General features: G+C 38.4%; 1 protein-coding gene across 5 annotated transcripts in view; it reads right to left on the bottom strand.

Moving 5' to 3' along the window:
• erc2 (ELKS/RAB6-interacting/CAST family member 2) overlaps positions 1–16,934 on the bottom strand; it is a 46,065-nt gene extending 29,131 nt beyond the window's left edge. For 2 of the 5 annotated variants that reach the window (XM_017435463.3, XM_017435464.3), the window contains exons 1-2: positions 16,759–16,932; positions 7,422–8,222 (exon numbers count right to left, since the gene is read on the bottom strand). In XM_017435463.3, coding sequence (XP_017290952.1) covers positions 7,422–8,096 — 675 coding nt within the window. In that variant the 5' untranslated portion in view covers positions 8,097–8,222; positions 16,759–16,932. Of the gene's footprint in view, positions 1–7,421; positions 8,223–16,758 lie in introns of all 5 variants that reach the window. The other 3 variants (XM_017435460.3, XM_017435462.3, XM_017435461.3) reach the window with 3 other exon arrangements.
• Positions 16,935–17,468: the final 534 nt, after the last annotated feature.

The following is a 17,468-nucleotide window of genomic DNA, read 5'->3' as shown; positions in this document are numbered from 1 at the left end:
ATGGATGATCCACACAGACCAGCCAAGTTTATAAGGAAAGGCGCTGGTTTATCAGCTGCTTTGCAGACTTCAGTCTGTGCAGCCTAGTCACAAAAACCTTTTTCATGACATACATTTTGAGTTGTTACGGCAAGAAAAGGACAATTATAATTCCTTTCTTTTGAATTATGTTCAGCAGTTTGTGTTCTTGTTGATTTAAGAAAGAATTACCAGGACATTTTGCTTCCAGTTACTTAACTTTAATTAAAAAAAAAGTCAAAATATTTGTCATGAAAAAGCCTAAGTACATACAAAAAAACATGAGTATCTCTAGACAACCTTTCTGGAAAGAGATATTTGGGTTTAGTAATGATCCAGTATGCAGTAAATAAAAAACTGATTTCCAACTCACTGTCAATTAATAACAAAATCCGTAGTTGTCACAGTAAAGTTAAAATGATTACAGATGACTTATGAGATTAAATGACTAAAGATTAAATGTTGAAGATTTAAACAGTGTGAAACTGTTTCTTAAGGCTCTACAATGTGACAAATAAATGTAACCAATCATTAGATCATCAAAAACTGAAACTGAAGCAGAACTGACTTTTTACACGAACATTCAAAACATTATTAGTTGTATCTCTAATCTATAATAATTAAAAAAAAAAAAAGATGCTGCTGGGTAAAGATACTGAAATAAAAACTTTAGTTTCCTTTCCTCCCTAATTGAGAGATACGGTGTAAATGTGGACAATGTCCTAGTTTAACCACCAGGGGGCAGTGTTTGTGCGGCTGAAGCTTGTTGCTGCCATTACAAACAGTTTTGGTCACACACCTTTTTTCTGAATGACTGTCATTTAACACAGCAGCTGAAACCATGCAGCTCAAACAAGTCAAAGTCTCATTTTTACATTACGTTTCAATGACATGTGCATATTTTAACTGCCATCACAAGGAAAACACAAAATACAACAAAGAAAAAGGTCTCTTATACAGACCAAACTTTTAATTCGAAACAGTTACTTTGCAACTGGAGCTACCTCATTTAAACCCCGCCTTCTCATGTGTGACTGTATCTTTTCTCTCTCTCTGTCAGTTGTACTCCTACCTTTTCCTCTGATCAATAAGCTGCTGCGCTGGAACTAAACTGCAGCCGACAGTCCAATGATTCAATTTGCATAATTGCACTGTGGCTTAAAATCACTACATGGCGCTTCCTCCCATATCTCCACGTCAAACACAGTGGAGGTGAGGCTGTTCTTATGAGTCGGCCGTGACTCAGCGCTTATTGGTGTCGTGGTCACCCTGCCTTATGAAAAGCCTTCGCTTTCTCCTGCTGTTTTCTTCCGGAAAGTTTACCATCACCAAGCAGAGGTGTTGAGCTGCAGTGCATCCATCTCTATAACTGACACCTGCAGCAGACAGAAGTAACTGGTTGTCACAAATCTTTTGGTGCAGAAACAAGGAATCCTTCTGAGAGCAAAACAAAACAGGTTCTGCCATCTACCATATAAATGGCTTTAAAAAAAAAAACAAAAAAAAAAAAACCTCTGTGGTCATTTCTCAAGTAAGTTTTTGTATTTCAGCTGTAGTTTTGCTCTGTTTCTGACACCCAGCCTTGGACATGCTAGTTACTTTTATTTGCTGTTCTTGGCTAACTGTAGTTAAGTTTTTCATGTGGTTGTTTTACAGTTTGAACAGGAATAAACTGCAGTTGTGATATTTGCTAAAATTAAGGGATTAGCATTCCTTGAAGGAATTCTATGCTGAGAAATGATGGAGTTGTAGCTGTTACGGTTAAATTAAGAAACTCCTGTTGTGCTCAATCTTATTCAATATCACAAGATGTCATTCTCAGAGTATGTGTTGAAAATGACTCTCAGCTACCAACCACACCAGACGTCAGCAGAATATCTGTAAAATTAACTGAGTTATAGCCATTTCTAGTGTTGGCTAAATTCAGTTAGCTGTGGGAGCCATCTTGAATGAAGTTAATCAGTTGTAGAGGTACATTTAATGATTATTTCCTCAAAGTTTCATTAAAAACCATGTCGTATTTTGTGAAATATTTTAGTAACAGACAAACACGCACACACGGAGACATGGTTAAAAAAAAAAAATCTCACCCTTCCTTTTTGTTGGCAGATGATAATAACAGTTTCATGTTTGGCTGCTCCCGGTTAAAAGTAAAACAAATCCTATATTTTACCAGTACACTTTCTTTTGATTTGCTTTCATTTAAGCATTTATGATGCTGAACACAAAACTTAATTTTAGTTACAATTAAAATTTACAACAATTTTCTATATTTTCAACAAATTAACATTTTATGTACAGTGAGTTACAGATAAAGCCACGAGCAAAAACATTTAAAAAAAAAACAAGAAAAAGAAAAAGTGGAGCACTTCTTAAAAACAAACATGGCAGATGCCAATTATTTATGGCCGCAGAAAAAAGCAACTAACTGGTCAGTGGGCTATTTAAAGGTCAGAACTGCACTCCCTTAATAGAAAAATCCTGACAACTACTGATGTCCCCTTTCTCTAGGATTTACCTCCAAGTGGCAGAAATAAAAGCTTGTATATACACTTAAATATAGTTTTATATGTGAGATGAAACGCTTGTTTGTATCTGGCAGATGGACAGCTCCAGTCCTTTGCGTTGTAGCAGTCTACTGCACACTTTATTCCTGATCTCATTGTCATGTGTCGTGATGGTTGACAATGCACAATTACACCCACACCACACTGGCAAACACTGCATCTAATCATCTCCACTCAGCCACAAGTAAAGTGGTGTGAACGCAGAAACTTGACAGTCAGAACACCACAATGATTTACTTTGTGGTTTATACATTTCTTTTATGCGCAGGTCACTTCTTATTCTGATATTGCTGTGTGTCATGAAAGACATACATGGATTTTAATCACCAGCGTACACTAGAATGTAAAACTCAATCATTATTTACATGGATTAAAACAAAGATTAAATTAAAAACTAGCATTCCTTGAAGATTTATCCCCTTCCACCTTTCATGTAAAGGTTTTGAACAAATATCTTATGTTAGCTGTTAGTGCTCTGATTATGTGATGGGGATAACTATTTTAGCTTAACAGTTGTAAACTTGACTAAGTTAAGGTTTGATAAGGTTGATCAGCTGTGGCAGCCATCTTAAGTCCCATGAGTTAAAGATAAAAACATACATATGAGTGATATTTGGGAGTTTCATTAAAATCCATCTATAATTCATGAGTTATTTTACTAACAGACAGACAAACAGTTACTGTCAAAGTTTTAAACAAACAAATCCTGCAATCTCTTGGCTGTCCCAAGTAATATAATGTATGAATCCTGTGATAATGATTTACTACATTATGGAAATATTTACATGATAATATGAAACAAACATGGCAGCTACTCTGAGAGACCAAGCTTACACTACATGAAAACAATTCAGTAGAATAGTTTTTATTCAATGTAATTTAGTGGTCCTATATAATAAATAAACTCCCAGTTCAACTTGAGTGTCATAAGATTTAACTCATGAGTTTAACTACATACAGCTTTATAAAGACCAGTTATTTCCTAACATTTTTTAAAAGATTGTGTCTTTAAGATTTTCCCCTTTAGCTGAGAGCTTTAGAAGACAGCAACAAAAAAGGTGAATAACAGGAAAAGCAACACCTGATAATAAATATTGAGTACTTGCAATTATGTTATGGCCCCTAACAAGTAGAACATTTGTGTCATTTACTTGATAATTGTTGGATATTTAAAGGGCAAAGCTAACGACCCAAGCACAGATACAGGTGTTTGGGCTGTGGCATGATAATGTACATAAATCACATCTGAGTTTGACACTCAGTCATAGGTAACAGCTGATAAAACAGATAAAATATTTTATTTTATGAAAACAAAATTACATGTCCTGATCAAAGATGATTTTTTTTTTTACGGAATATGTATGTAATGTTTTTCTTGCAAGTTAAGGGTTGTTCACTTAATTACGAAATGTGTAAAGGCTAAATATTTATATTACCTATGTTTTTTTGTCTTCAGATAAGCTTAACATTTACCTAAAATCAACAATACCTTTGTACATTACATGTGTATAAAAGCTGGTTAATGAAAAGTATATGGTTTGCACAGCTGAGTCATGAAGCGCGTGTGCAAACAAATAATTGTGCCTTAACTTCTCAAACACGCAATGCACTGAATGATGCATAACGATAAATAATCTGCAATTAAACAATACGTGCTCCAAGCTGTGTAATACATAAATAAGCACAACAATAAAATGCCGCTTCACTCTGCACACCAAAAACAGAAAAACTCTAATGTTTGGATAATGCAAAGCAGATTTTATTTGAAGTGTTGAGTGCTTGCACGGACAGAGCAGAAGTGACGTAGGGAAGCTCTGACTCCATTTTTGTGGCGCGCGTTGATCAGGGCTGACTGGGTAGCTGAGCAGCAGCGGTCATGACTCAGTCAGACATGGTATGCTCCAGCTCTCACGTCCGCCTCCAGCAGCTGCTGTTCAGCTTCGGCACGATAAAAACAATTTTTTTTTTTAAAGCACCACGTGAAGCAGTTCCAAGCTAATCATTACCAACGGTGATTACCATCATTTTTCTTGATTATAACGCCACAGGCGGTGATTGGTATTTTCACAAACAACAGAGCCTTTGCTTTACAAAAGACAATCTTTAATTTCTGATTTTTGTTGTGTCTTTTGAATGTTTTTGAAAATACAATAGCTTAAACCCCTTGATCTTAATGTTCACGAGATAAATAAGACATGACATCTGCTCAGACTAAAATAGGCCCGTGGCACCTGATGCAACTGTAAAGGGTGCTACAAGGCAGACGTAATGACTGGCCTGAAATTACTCCATTATTAATGAGCCAATTGCTCCTCAGTCAGCCTCTCAACAAGCCCAGTGGGTGTGACAGAACCATCCCACCGTAAGTACACGCTTACGTAAGGACACCTCACAGCCCAGAAATCAAGACAGAAAAGACCAATTATGATAACAAGGCACATCTGGCTTTTATTAGCTGCCATACTTCATTAATGAACCCTACCAGGAGGAATATAAATATCACTCAGTGTAAAGGGAGCGCAAACACCAAGACAAGCCTGGGAATAAAAAAACTATTCCTCTCTTTGATTCAGGTATAAAGACAGGAAAGCCCACCCTGTACAGCTTTTATATTCTGTCGGAAACATTCGGCTCCCACAGTGCACAAATCCAAGGAAAAAAATCTACATGGGTTTGAAACGAGAATTCGGCATCACTTTAAAAGTAAGTAAAATGCTGAATTGCCCTGGACCTGTTCGTGCTAGTTTTGGCTTTATAGCTTTAGCTCTGATCTTTAAAGTGCGGTTCTGTGAAAAGGTTAAGCAATTAATATCTCACCTGTTGTAGAAAGCTCTTTGAATAACCTCAGTTTGGAGAAACAGAGTTTAATCTGACCGGACTGTCAAGCTAATGGATAGTTCAATATGGTCCAAGACCAAAGTGGATTCCTGCTGTCTTAAAACAATTTCAATCTAAAATAAATAATGGCTGTTCTTGTTAAAAAAGCTTTACATCGCTGCCAAGTTTGCATTATATGATTATTTATTTGGAAGTCTATGGTTAGCTGTGACATTACTGGTGCAGCCTGGAGGACTTCCAGTGACACTATAATAATAAGTGATATCAATGAATAGGTTTGAAAAACAGTTTGCTTATGCATGCTTTGAAATTTGTGGCACTGAAGTTGTTTTAAGACAGCAGGAATCCACTTTGGTCTAGGCTCTGTTCAGACTCGTTATTAGTTCATAAATCTGGTCAGAATTAAACTATTCCTCCAAACTGAGGTCAGTCAAAGAGCTATCTGCAACAAGTAAGCTATTAACTGTTCATAACCTTTCCAAAAGAAAAAACAAACACATCAAAGGATGAAACACTTTATAACCAAACACCACTCTCCTACATTTTTGCAAATCATGCAGACATAAAATAATGAAAAAAGCCTCTGGTCTCACATTTAAAAAATGCTGATTCTATGAGGCATCCATCCCCCTTCAGCAATGAGCTAAAAACTAAATCTCAACCTCTTTTAATGCTAGTCAGAAAAAATATTTTTTTTTTAAGTTTTTATGCAGAGATTCAAGTTCATGTACAGACAGACGACTCTCACGTGACGGCCACACTAATAGCATCGTGCTAAGACCTTGAAGGACGGAGCGATGGTATCTCTGCCCATTTGAGTAATGAGTAATCTACACACTTTGGTGTATGAAAACAAGACTGGAGCAGACACACCCACACACACACACACAGTCTGGTTCAAAGACGACAAAGAGCCGGCCAAATTCTACCTTGACAGACATTGCACAAAAAATATTGTTCAGTTTGCTGCATCATGACCCAGCCTGGCTCAAAAAAAGAAACGAAAAGAAACAATCAATCTAGCCACTCAAGCAATAATCTGACACAGTCCACAATTTACCTCATGTGTCATGCACTTTCCTGCTAAATCAAAGGCTTTACAATCTGTCTGTACCATGACTAAGCTATTAATAACCCCAGAGGTGAGGTCTGATGTGAAATCACCAACATCAAGTTGACAGAAAGAACATTACTTCATGCTGTGTGCTAAGAGATGTTCATCTGCTTTTATATCGCCTTTATTTCCATTTCAAATCTGTCCTAGTGACAAACTAATAAGATAGAAACGGGGTTTTATTCCCTAAATTGAAACAAAAATAAATGACAGAAAAGGCTACACAAACAGAAGTAAACACAGAGAGATGATTAAAGTCAGAGTCTATATGAAGCACAGACAGAGAAACAAAAAGAGGCACAGGAAGACAGACGGTGAGTGTTTAAGTGTCCTTGACATTTGTCTCTGGGCCTTGTGCCCACTCTTGTCAGTAAGTGATTTAACTGGGCCAAGACTACACCCCCACACTGAGGTAAGCAAAAAAACAACAAAAAAAAAAAAGAAAATCTTTTGACATCTTTCTCTCTCGGGGCCAATCTGCTGAACCTGTAAAAGTAAAGTACAATTTAGCAATACTGAGGCCAGACTGTGATGTGTTCGATACATCTGACAGCAGTGTCATCGTGCTTTTTACTTTGTCCCAAACATCTAAAAGCTTAGATTTATTGAAGATAACCTGAAGGGGTTTAAAATGGCACTGAATCTAGATTAGTATAATAGGTACAGACAATGTAAGTTAGATATTTATATGCATAAAAAAGCTCTTTCCAGAAAAGTTTTCACAAAAGCTTTCAAACACAGCTAACTGCAATAATTTTCTGATTTGTTGAACTTCAGGAGGGCTGTGGTTCGTTGTGAAAGCAGAAAAAGAGACAGACAAGCAGCAGCTGAAATTCCCTGCAATAATGAGTGGATTATGACAGCTCAGAGGAGGAGGTTCTCACCTGATTCTCCTCATGAGTGACTCTCATCTGTTCTTTAAGGATGGATGTGCGAGCTGCCTCTTCCTTCCTCATAATCCTCTCCTTCTTCAGTTCGGGACTCCAGAAGCTCTTGATGCTATTGGTGGAGGATCCCAACTTGCTCTCCTTCAGGTCGAGCTCCCGCCGCAGCATCTCATTCTCCCTCTGCATTTCCCTGAGCTGGGCCTGCATCTCCAGCAGCTCCCCACCGCTGCTCCTCACAGCCTGCCTCAGCAGGGCGGAGGGCACCCCCTGGTGGTGATGGTGGTGGTGCAGCATGGAGAGGGAGCCCAGGTCACTGTAAGACAGAAGGTCAGCATGAGGCAGCCCCACTGAGGCGATATTGGGACTGCTGCCCATGGCCGTGACGCGGCCCCCGTACATGGCGCGGCTGGTGGCGCGACCCAGAGTCATAGTGCCTTTTGGGTAGGTGGCAGTGGAGCCCACGCCCTCGTGGTCACTCAGGTACATGGGCCCTGAAGTAGCATAGGCAGCGTTGAGGGACTGGATGTTCTCCATGGAGAGTGTCTTGCCCCCCGCCCCACCCCCGCTCCCGCTGTGTGCCCTTCGGTGGCCCAATCTGGGGGACCTTGGAAGGTGCGGGGACCTTACAGGGCTGCTCTCTACATGACCTACAGCTCTGGCACTGCCGTACATGTCCTGTGATTCAGCGGTGTAGCCACCAGAGGGTCCTTAACAGGGGCGTGCGGAAATGAGACTCTCTGAACCAAACATGGAGGATTTATTTCATGTTTGAACGGGTGGAGCACATCAAAGTCAGATCTGAGGAAACAAGGGAGAAGCATCTGTCAGATAGGTTTTTTAAAAAAATTGTCTAAATAAAAAAAGCAAAACAAAACAATGCTTATACTTAAATATATAAATAAAGCACACTGTCTAATTAGAAAACCAGCAGTCCCAGTTTATGTGAATTTGTTTTCAAACAGCTTGCAGGACTTTTTCAGCATCAATCCAGATGCCCCACTGGCCAATTATTAAATACAGTAAATCGTAATAATGATAAAAGAAATACAGCTTTACAGCATCATAGTAAATCTTATATTACATTTCTCTTCTTGACAATGATAGCTATTTGCTCTGTACCAGAGTAAACAGAGATATCCATCAAAAATGTATCAGATGTCCAAAAAAAAGCTCTTCAGCAACAACATACAGACAGATATTTAATCAGTCCGGTGCCATCTGATTACTGTTTTTAAAGCACAAATTCTGCATAATGTGATTATTAACTATTCAACTCTTCATCTGGGGAGAAAACAAGAGCTATTTGTAAATGTGGTTGATTAATTATAAATCATTCATCATATGCATTCAAGGACAAAGGACCAGACAGCAGGATCAGAGACAGTGAGACCTTTAGTTTACAAGAAGGGAGTGAATGTAGACATATTTCTTATTTTTTACATTTTTACATTTTTACAATAAATCACAGGGTTTTATTTTCTCCCAAATATTATTTTAGACACTGCTGCAATGTATTTTATAAAGTAATTTCTCTCTATTTTATGTATATAAATACATCTGTCCGACAGCCTGGAGGAGTTTGGTGTTAGATATCATGCAACAGAAAAAAGAAGCTCCTATAACCTGATGCCATTTTGTAAAAATTGTGAAAGTGTTATTGTGAATGCAAGCAAAAAAAAATTATTCAGTCTGAAATTCTAAATGTGTACTGTTATTTGTAGTTTTTAGGGTAAAATCTGAATTAAGCAAAATTGGAATCAGCTTTTCGGAATTTTTCGAAAACTTGAAATCGGAATCGGCTCGGAAAACTGCAATCGATGCACCTCAAGTGTACAGTAGTGTATACAATCAATACAGACTGAGCAGTGTAAATAAAGTAAATAAAAATCGATGATAACAGACACCTCACATAAAAAGGCCTATAGCAAAGAGAAAAAAAAGTCTGTTTCTGCAGCGCTGTGTTTTCTCATAAACTCAGATAAATAGTGACTGACTCTGTGAAGCTTACAGTACGACTGTAAAAAAGGTCTGAACTCAGCAAATCCTGATACTGGTTTTTACTTTTTAAACTCTTAAAAATGCACCATCACAAACTAATATTGCTTTTTTTTTTTTTTTTTTTTTTTAAAAAGTTAAATAAGATCATTATAGCAGACATTCTGTAGGGCGACTTTTTTAAGGCTACAGTGATAACCAAAACGGCAAAAAGATTCACAAGTTTTAAAATAGAATCCCCCCTGAAGGGTAACAAAAAAAAAATTACACAGGAGACTAAATTTTTAATGACGCAATAATGGCAGGACCTTTTCATGCTATTTGTAGCTTCAATACATCTCCAGACCTTTAACAGTCTGTAATTTGATACTCAGTTATATTTATCCATGAAGCCTGAAGAATCCAATCAGTTACTAACACTTCAACAGGTCTTAGAGATGTAAAAACTTGGATGACTCCTAAATTTCTGCTTTTAAACTCAGACAGATAGAGGTTGTGGTTTTTAGTCTTGAGCATCTTAGAAACAAACTCTGCAGCCTCTCACGCCCTCTGGATGGCATTAATTTTGCCTCCAGTTCTGATGTAAAGAACCTCGGTGTTATTTTGGATCAGGATCTTTTAACCCACATTAAAAATGTCAACAGGACTGCTTTCCTCCACCTGTGTAATATCACTAAAATTAGAAACATCTTGTCTCAAAAGGATGCAGAAAAACGGGTCCATGATTTATCACTTCTAGGCTAAACTTTTGTAATCCTTTATTATCTGGCTTCCTGAGGAATTCAGAACAGAATTTTAAATCTTACTTCTAACATACAAAGCTCTCAACAACCAAACTCCATCTTATATTAAAGATCCTATTGTCTCATGTTTTCCTAACAGAGCACTTCACTCTCTGACTGCAGGTTTACTAGAGGTTCCTAGAGTTCCCAGAGTTTCTAAAAGTAGAACAGGAGGTAGAGGTTTCAGTTTTCAGGCTCCTGTCTTGTGGAACCAATTTCAAGTTTCTGTTTGTGAGTCTGAAACCCTGTCTACTTTTAAGACTTTCCTTTTTGATAAATCATATAGTTAGGGTTGGCTTTGGCTTCCTGAGCTATCCCAGCGTTATGTTGCTATAGGTGTAGACTCCTGGAGGACAAACTGACCACATTTCCTCACTTTGCTGCTGTCTCTACTTGTTCTGCTCTCCATGTTCGTATTTGTAGTTTCTGCTATCAATAACATGAGTTTTTCTTCCCATAGAAACTACACCTGGACCATTTCTTCTGTGTTCGTCTGTGCCCCTTATCTGTCTTCTTAAACCCCAGCCAGTCAAGGCAGATGGCAGCCTGACCTGAGGCTGGTTCTGCTGGAGGTTTTTTCTTTTCTTTCCGCTGTCGTCGATGAGCTGATCAGGTTAGGAGATTTCGACAACATGAAGATTCAGTGCAATGTGCTGGCTTTTTACTAATTCTTATTTTATAATTCATGTTTTTGCCCTGAGATGACTTTTGTTGTGACTTGCTGCTGTTTAAAAAAATGAATTGAACTGATTTATAATTATTGAAATGTAGTGCATTTTTACACTGTGTTTAATATTTTAGAGTTAAACGCAGAAGATCGTTTAACAAGAAGTGTCAAAGGTAAAGACCCTAACTAAAATTGTTAATTTCCTAGCCAGTCAAGAGATTAATAATACTGGACTGTTCGTAAATAAATAAATAACAGACTTTTCTATCTTTCTCTCATCTTGTGACACTTGTGACTCAGTTGCCATGGTGACACTGTCTGGGCTAACACAGATAAGTCACCTAAGAAGTCTGACATCATGATAGCACAAGTCTCCAAAATATCTGTGAAGGAAATTGTGGCCAAATATAGTGTCAGTGACAAGTGTAAGGTTCAGGGTTTGTCCTAGGTTTTTTTTTTTTTTTTTTTCGTTTTTAAGTTATGTATTTATTTATTTATTCTGAGGCACAGGAGAGATCATTTATAGCAGAGAGATGTGTCAACAGGTTGGCATGATGTATGAAATTCTGTAAGGTTTTGGACGACAGCAGCCCTCAGCTGAACACACTGATGTATCATCTGTAAGGAAACACTTCCCCATGGGCAAACACAGCAGCCAGCCAGTGTGTGTGTGTGTTGGGAAAGGGCACACAGGACAGATTTGTTTCTTAGTTATAAATGATAGTTCATATAATTAATAACCTCATTTAATTTGTTAATAATTCTCATGTCAAATCAATTTGAACTGGTTATGAATGAAACGAATGAAGACATGTTCTGTCCCTTCAGTTTGATAAATACGTCTGATTTGTCCTGACATTTTATATCAGAATACGCCCACCTCCTAATTAAAGCAATAGTTCAGATCTCTTAAAGTGGGGTACTGCTGAAAGGTTATGAAAAATTAATGTCCTACCTGTTGTAGATAGCTATTTGAAAGGCATCAGTTTGCAGAAATACTGTTTAATTCGGACCGGACAGATGAGCTAACAGCTAGTCTGAGCGAGATGATATCCTCGTTAGCAGTGCTACAGCTAGCTGCTGCTGATGTTTGCACTAAAAGGGCATGTAACATTGTGTTTTGGTGCCTAAAGAAGACCTACAAATTATGATAGTATTAACATAAAGTAATCCCCAATTAGTTGTTTGTTTTTTTTTTACTGTTTTAAATCAAATTAGTAATTTTAATTTTTTTTTTAAATACTGAGAGCCTTTGGGTGGTCGGGCCCAAATCAAATGGAATCTGCACATCTATGTGTGGAGCGAGGAGACTAAACAAGCTCTAGCAGACCACAGATTCACTCGAGGATGGACCACCAGGGCACAAGCCTATGCAGTTATAGTTGATTTTTACAGAAATCAGATTGTTTTAAAGACAACAACAAAAATATAAAACAACAGTACAGAATTTCTTATAAATCATGAAATGCAAAATTGACAGTTATGTAAGCATTTATAAATTAGTCTTCCCAAACTGCAATGAAATATTTGAGATTGAAGTTGTTTTAAGACGGCAGCAATCCACCATGGCCTCACACTCACTCCGACTAGCTGTTACCTCATCAGTCCGGTTAGAATTACACTTTTTTCACTAACCCTCCTGTGGCCTTCGGGTCAAATGGACCACACGTTACAAGGGCTTCTCTTCTTCTCTTCACTTAAGAGGGCTACAGGAGGGTTAGATTGAGGTACCACTCCACAAAGCCTGACTTTAAAGCATTCAAACTATTGCTTTGAGTAGCAAGCTGTCTAGACATCTGCATATTTGTGTATGAAATGTCAGGACAAATAGGACAAACAATAATTATCAAAACGCAGACACAGAACATGTCTTCATTTGTTGTATTTGCAACCAGTGCAAATTGATTTGATCTGAGAATTATTAGCAAATTGAATTCAGTTTTTGTACATGTGCAATATCAGAAACCTGCTGCTGGTATCGTCACTTCTTACTTGTGAGGCAAGACTGCACCATCATGCAGCCCTTAACCATCATTATTAAGCAGGTTTTTCTCTGAAAAATGTAGGATATTATTTGTTTGCTACAGTGAGATGGTGAAGTCTAGCAAGTAACTGTACCAGGGAGCTTTAAATAGGTTAGGTATTTGGATCCACTGGTACTTCTGATAAATCATGTGGAGTTAAATATTCTTTGATTAATCTTTGAGTCACTGTTTGCCAGCCTGTGTTCATGTCACCACTGATGGATCAATGATTCAGCCTGTCACTCTTAGCATATCTCCTTGCCGTTCTGCATTGCCTTTTCCTACCATGTAAAATGTCAATACCAGCCCTCGTATTAAAGCTGACATTTTCCCCGCTATTCACTTTCAGCTATGATTAAGTTATGTAACACAAGCAACTGGAATTTCAAGAAAACCATGCAGTGGTCAAAGGGAAGAAAGTTAGAAAAATGAAGCCTGCTGTGCCTCGCTGCTGAGCCAATAATCTGGGATCTGACTGCAACATCCCTGCTTTGATTCCAGCCGGGCATCTTGGTGTCAAGTCCTCTCCCCTCGTTTTTCACTGTTGTCAGCTGTCTAACAGAAGCATATAGTATAACAAATAATCTACATTTTTCAGAGACAAACTGCTTAATAATGATGGCTGAGGGCTGCATGGTGCAAGAAGGCCCTGGGTTCGAAACAACATTGGAGTCTTTCTGTGTGGCATGAGTAGGTTTTCTCCGGGGACTTTGGTTTCCTCACACAGTCCAAAAATAAGCATGTTACGGTAATTGGTGGTTCTAAATTTTCCTTAGGTGTGAGTTTGAATGGTTGATTCTGGTGATAACCTGGCAACCTATCCAGGGTGTATGTTGACTGCTGGAGAAAAGCACCAGCTCTCCACGACCCTGAACAGAATAAAGACATAGAAAATGGATGGAAGGAATGATAGACTTATTTTTATTTCTCTGTCCTATTTGCCTGTCCAATCAATTTTATAATACAATACAATAATATTTAATTTCATATTGTCATATAGGAGTTAGGTTGCCCATTTAGTTCATATGATTTTAGAAATAGTGAAAACTGACATTAAAGAAATAGCTGTTATCATTAATCATTGACTCGCCTGTAGTAGAAATCACTCAGTGTATTATAATTTTCAAATACAGTATATGGGAGAGTAACATGCTAATCTGAGTGAGGCCAGACCCAGTTATGATTCTGAAACAACTACTCTCTTAAAGTTTCTTAGCAGTTCATGGAAATTTTATAAACTTTCACATCACCATCACATTTGCATTAGATGTTTTTTTTTTTTTTTTTTTACATAAACATTTATGGTTATTTACACTGAAGACTGAGTCGACTGGTTCATTATCAGTACTGTAATGGTCCATGTGAAACTTATTGAAAATGAAAGGTATGTGCTAGGCATAACTGGGCAAAATAATGGGAAAATCACGCAGTGTAAAAAGCAAAAACTCCACAACAGTTCAAGCAATCAGTATTGCATTTTCACATAGCCTGAATTTTCCATCTAATAGCTACTTTACCTGGTTACTCTTAACATGTTCTTTTTTGCACCATAAGTTTCACATGGACCATTTGTGCTAACAGACGGCAGCTGACTCACTCTTCAGTGTAAATGTAAATTACTGTCTGGTGCTGAAGTGACGTCAGTGTAAAAGTTTATAAAAAAAAAGTGTTTGCATGAGTCCCTAAGAAATTTTTTTAGACCGAGGCTGTTTAAAACGGCTGTCATTCATTTTGATTTTAGTCCTGCTCTGAATAACCATTAGCTCGATTCCCAGAAAAACTTCTGCCTTACTTTCCAAAAGCATAGGTTGTTTATAACAGGGGTCTCCAACCCTGGTCCTCGAGGGCCACCATCCTGCATGTGTTCCTTGTTTCCCTGCTCCAACACACCTGATTCAGTGGTTAAATCACCTCTTCATGTTCTGCAGAAGCCTGTTAATCACCCGTTAATTCAAATCAGGTGTGTTGGAGCAGAGAAACAAGTAAAACATGCAGGATGGTGGCCCTCGAGGACCAGGATTAGAGACCACTGGTTTATAATAATAAACCAAATGTCCCCAGCTTCTCTCGTTGCTGGGAATTTGAAGCCAGCAGGACCCAGTTTGTTGGAGCTGCCATGTTTTATTTTGGGGACCAGAGTCGATGTGGGGCTTTAAGACCTGCCTACTCCTTTTACACAAACATGGTGTGACGAGACTTTTCTTATAAACATGAAATAACCAATTACAGCTAAGTGTATCTTTTAAAAATGAATATTTACACATACAGCAGCAAGGTAAGAACTATGTGAGTCAACAAAAATCAGCACCTGAAAAAATTATCTGTGTTTGTTTTTTTATTATTATTTCAGCAAGGGCAATGTTCATTTACGTCAAACTTGTACTGGAACCAGTTTACATGGAATCTGGTCCAGCTTCAGTCTCCAGGTTCCAGTCAGAAATCTAAATATATAATCTCTGTTCCAAACTGACAATGCTCTGAGCGATATCTATTGCAGCTAAGATTGAGATTACTAATAACAACTCCACAGAACACCAGTTTTTAAATCTGAACTATACCTTTAATCTGTTTTCAACTCTGCCTCCTTACAAATCTCTTCAGCACCATTTACCTCTAAGAAACTATGAAGTGCTTCCAGATCTCGAGAAGTTTTTGTCTTAAATAAATAATTTCATGTTTTGTTTTTTTTTAAAACAAAGCTTCCAATTAATAAGTGTTACAGTTTATACTTTTGGAAACACTGGAATAAATGTTTGCATGTATTAGATCAATCCCAGTTTTTAATTAAATGTAACATTTGTGATGTTTGTCTTTATTTTATTTCCATGATATGGATTAAAGGTAAACACGTATTACTGTGGATTGGAGTTGCAGCATGAAATATGATTTTGGCGACTCGAACAAAAGACAAACCCAGAGAGAAAACGATGCCCGGCTATTCAGAGATCAGTGGTGTGGAAACAGAAGGGAGGACACAGAAGTCCTGAAACAAAGGTTTTACCGAAGGCAGTGCTCAGACTATCACTGAAGTTTTACTTTTAGGCAGGTCTGTCATTTAAAAAGCCTCAAACCGATAAAGGGAGATAAAACACACTCACACACACACATACACAGATTGCATCTAAGGTCATGTCAATGGCAGACGGAGCTTGTGGGTTCTAGTTGAAAGGAAAGCAGGTTGGGTGCAACAGATCCAGCCTCCTCATCAGGTATTCTACTACAGAGCCTGACTCCTCCGCTCCTCCCACTCGTTACAAAGCCTGGGCTGATTACATGTTAATGTGTGCCACAGAATTGGCCTGCTCACACCGACTGCCACCAAAAAATAAATAAATAAATAAATCCAAGGCACAAACCACAATCCCGCTGGAAGACTGACAGCTGTCTCGTCAGTAAACGCGTCAAACCGCGTGCAGCCGTCATGTTCGGCCTGAATTGATGCAGGATGATGTAGGAGGGCACGACCGAGCAAATTGACAGCTCTTTTTTTTTGTCTGGGCCTACATGTTGGATGGCTGAAACCTGAACACAGCAGAGAAATCCCCCAAACCAAGCGCCAAGCCGATTCAAGCCCCTTTCTTGTTCAAACGCAGGCGCTGCTTGATCGGCTCTGCGCGGATTTAATTGTCAAACAGTGAGCACTGACTTGCCGTGTCAAATCATTTTTGATGAACGCACACACACACACACACACACACAGAGGGCTTTTTATTTATTTATTTCCCCGGCATATCGTTCACGAAACGCGCAAAAAAAGAGAAAAGAAAAGCGAGCGGACACTGACTTCACGCGCTCCAGCTGCCTTTTACTTCCGCAACGCAAAGAGGGGAGACTCCGTGCGAAATACGACGAATGCGCACCTATACCTTAATCGATGTCAATTCCTTTCCTTCGCCGCTGTAGAAGACGGCATCTTGTCGCCTCCATTCAAGCCCAGCAGCCTCTCTCAGCATCCTGCGCTGTCATTGGGCAGCGCACGCGCTCCCTCTCCTCCTCCACACGGCCGCGAGCAGCATCACTATAGCAAGTGGCAGCTGGCAGGAGGGGATGGGCGGATCAGCAGCTCCGGGTCTCACACCGCCCTCAACTAAATGCACACTCACTCACTCACTCACTCACATTAGCACAAGATGTTTGTTTTTAATTTTTTTTTTTTTAGGCCACATTATGACCCTGACCACATACAGGTGTTCAAACACTGATGTACACGCAGCACCACTATGGATCTGTCTTTATACTCATGTGCAAAAAAAAAGAAAAAAAAAGGTGGAACATTGTGTAAAAATGTAGATAAAAACAGAATGCAGTGCTTTGCAAATCTCATGAACCCATATTTTATTCTCAGTGGAACACAGTAAACATGTCACATGTTTAAAATAGGAAACTGTAGCATTTTTGAAGAAAAAAAAAAAGATAAAAGATGGGACTATAGGCAACAAAAGGCTGTAAAAGTACAAGTGGCGTGAATTATAAGAAAGAGCTAAAAAGCATTTTGCATTGAATCAGGTTATTTGGCAACATGTTAGTGAGAGGGCGTATATAAAGAGCATTTTAGCAAGGTAAAAAAAAAAAAAAA

Source organism: Kryptolebias marmoratus, linkage group LG4, assembly GCF_001649575.2.
Source record: "Kryptolebias marmoratus isolate JLee-2015 linkage group LG4, ASM164957v2, whole genome shotgun sequence".
Lineage (NCBI taxonomy): Eukaryota > Metazoa > Chordata > Actinopteri > Cyprinodontiformes > Rivulidae > Kryptolebias > Kryptolebias marmoratus.
The sequence above is the reverse complement of the archived record's forward strand: the minus strand, read 5'-3'. Positions and strand labels throughout refer to the sequence as shown.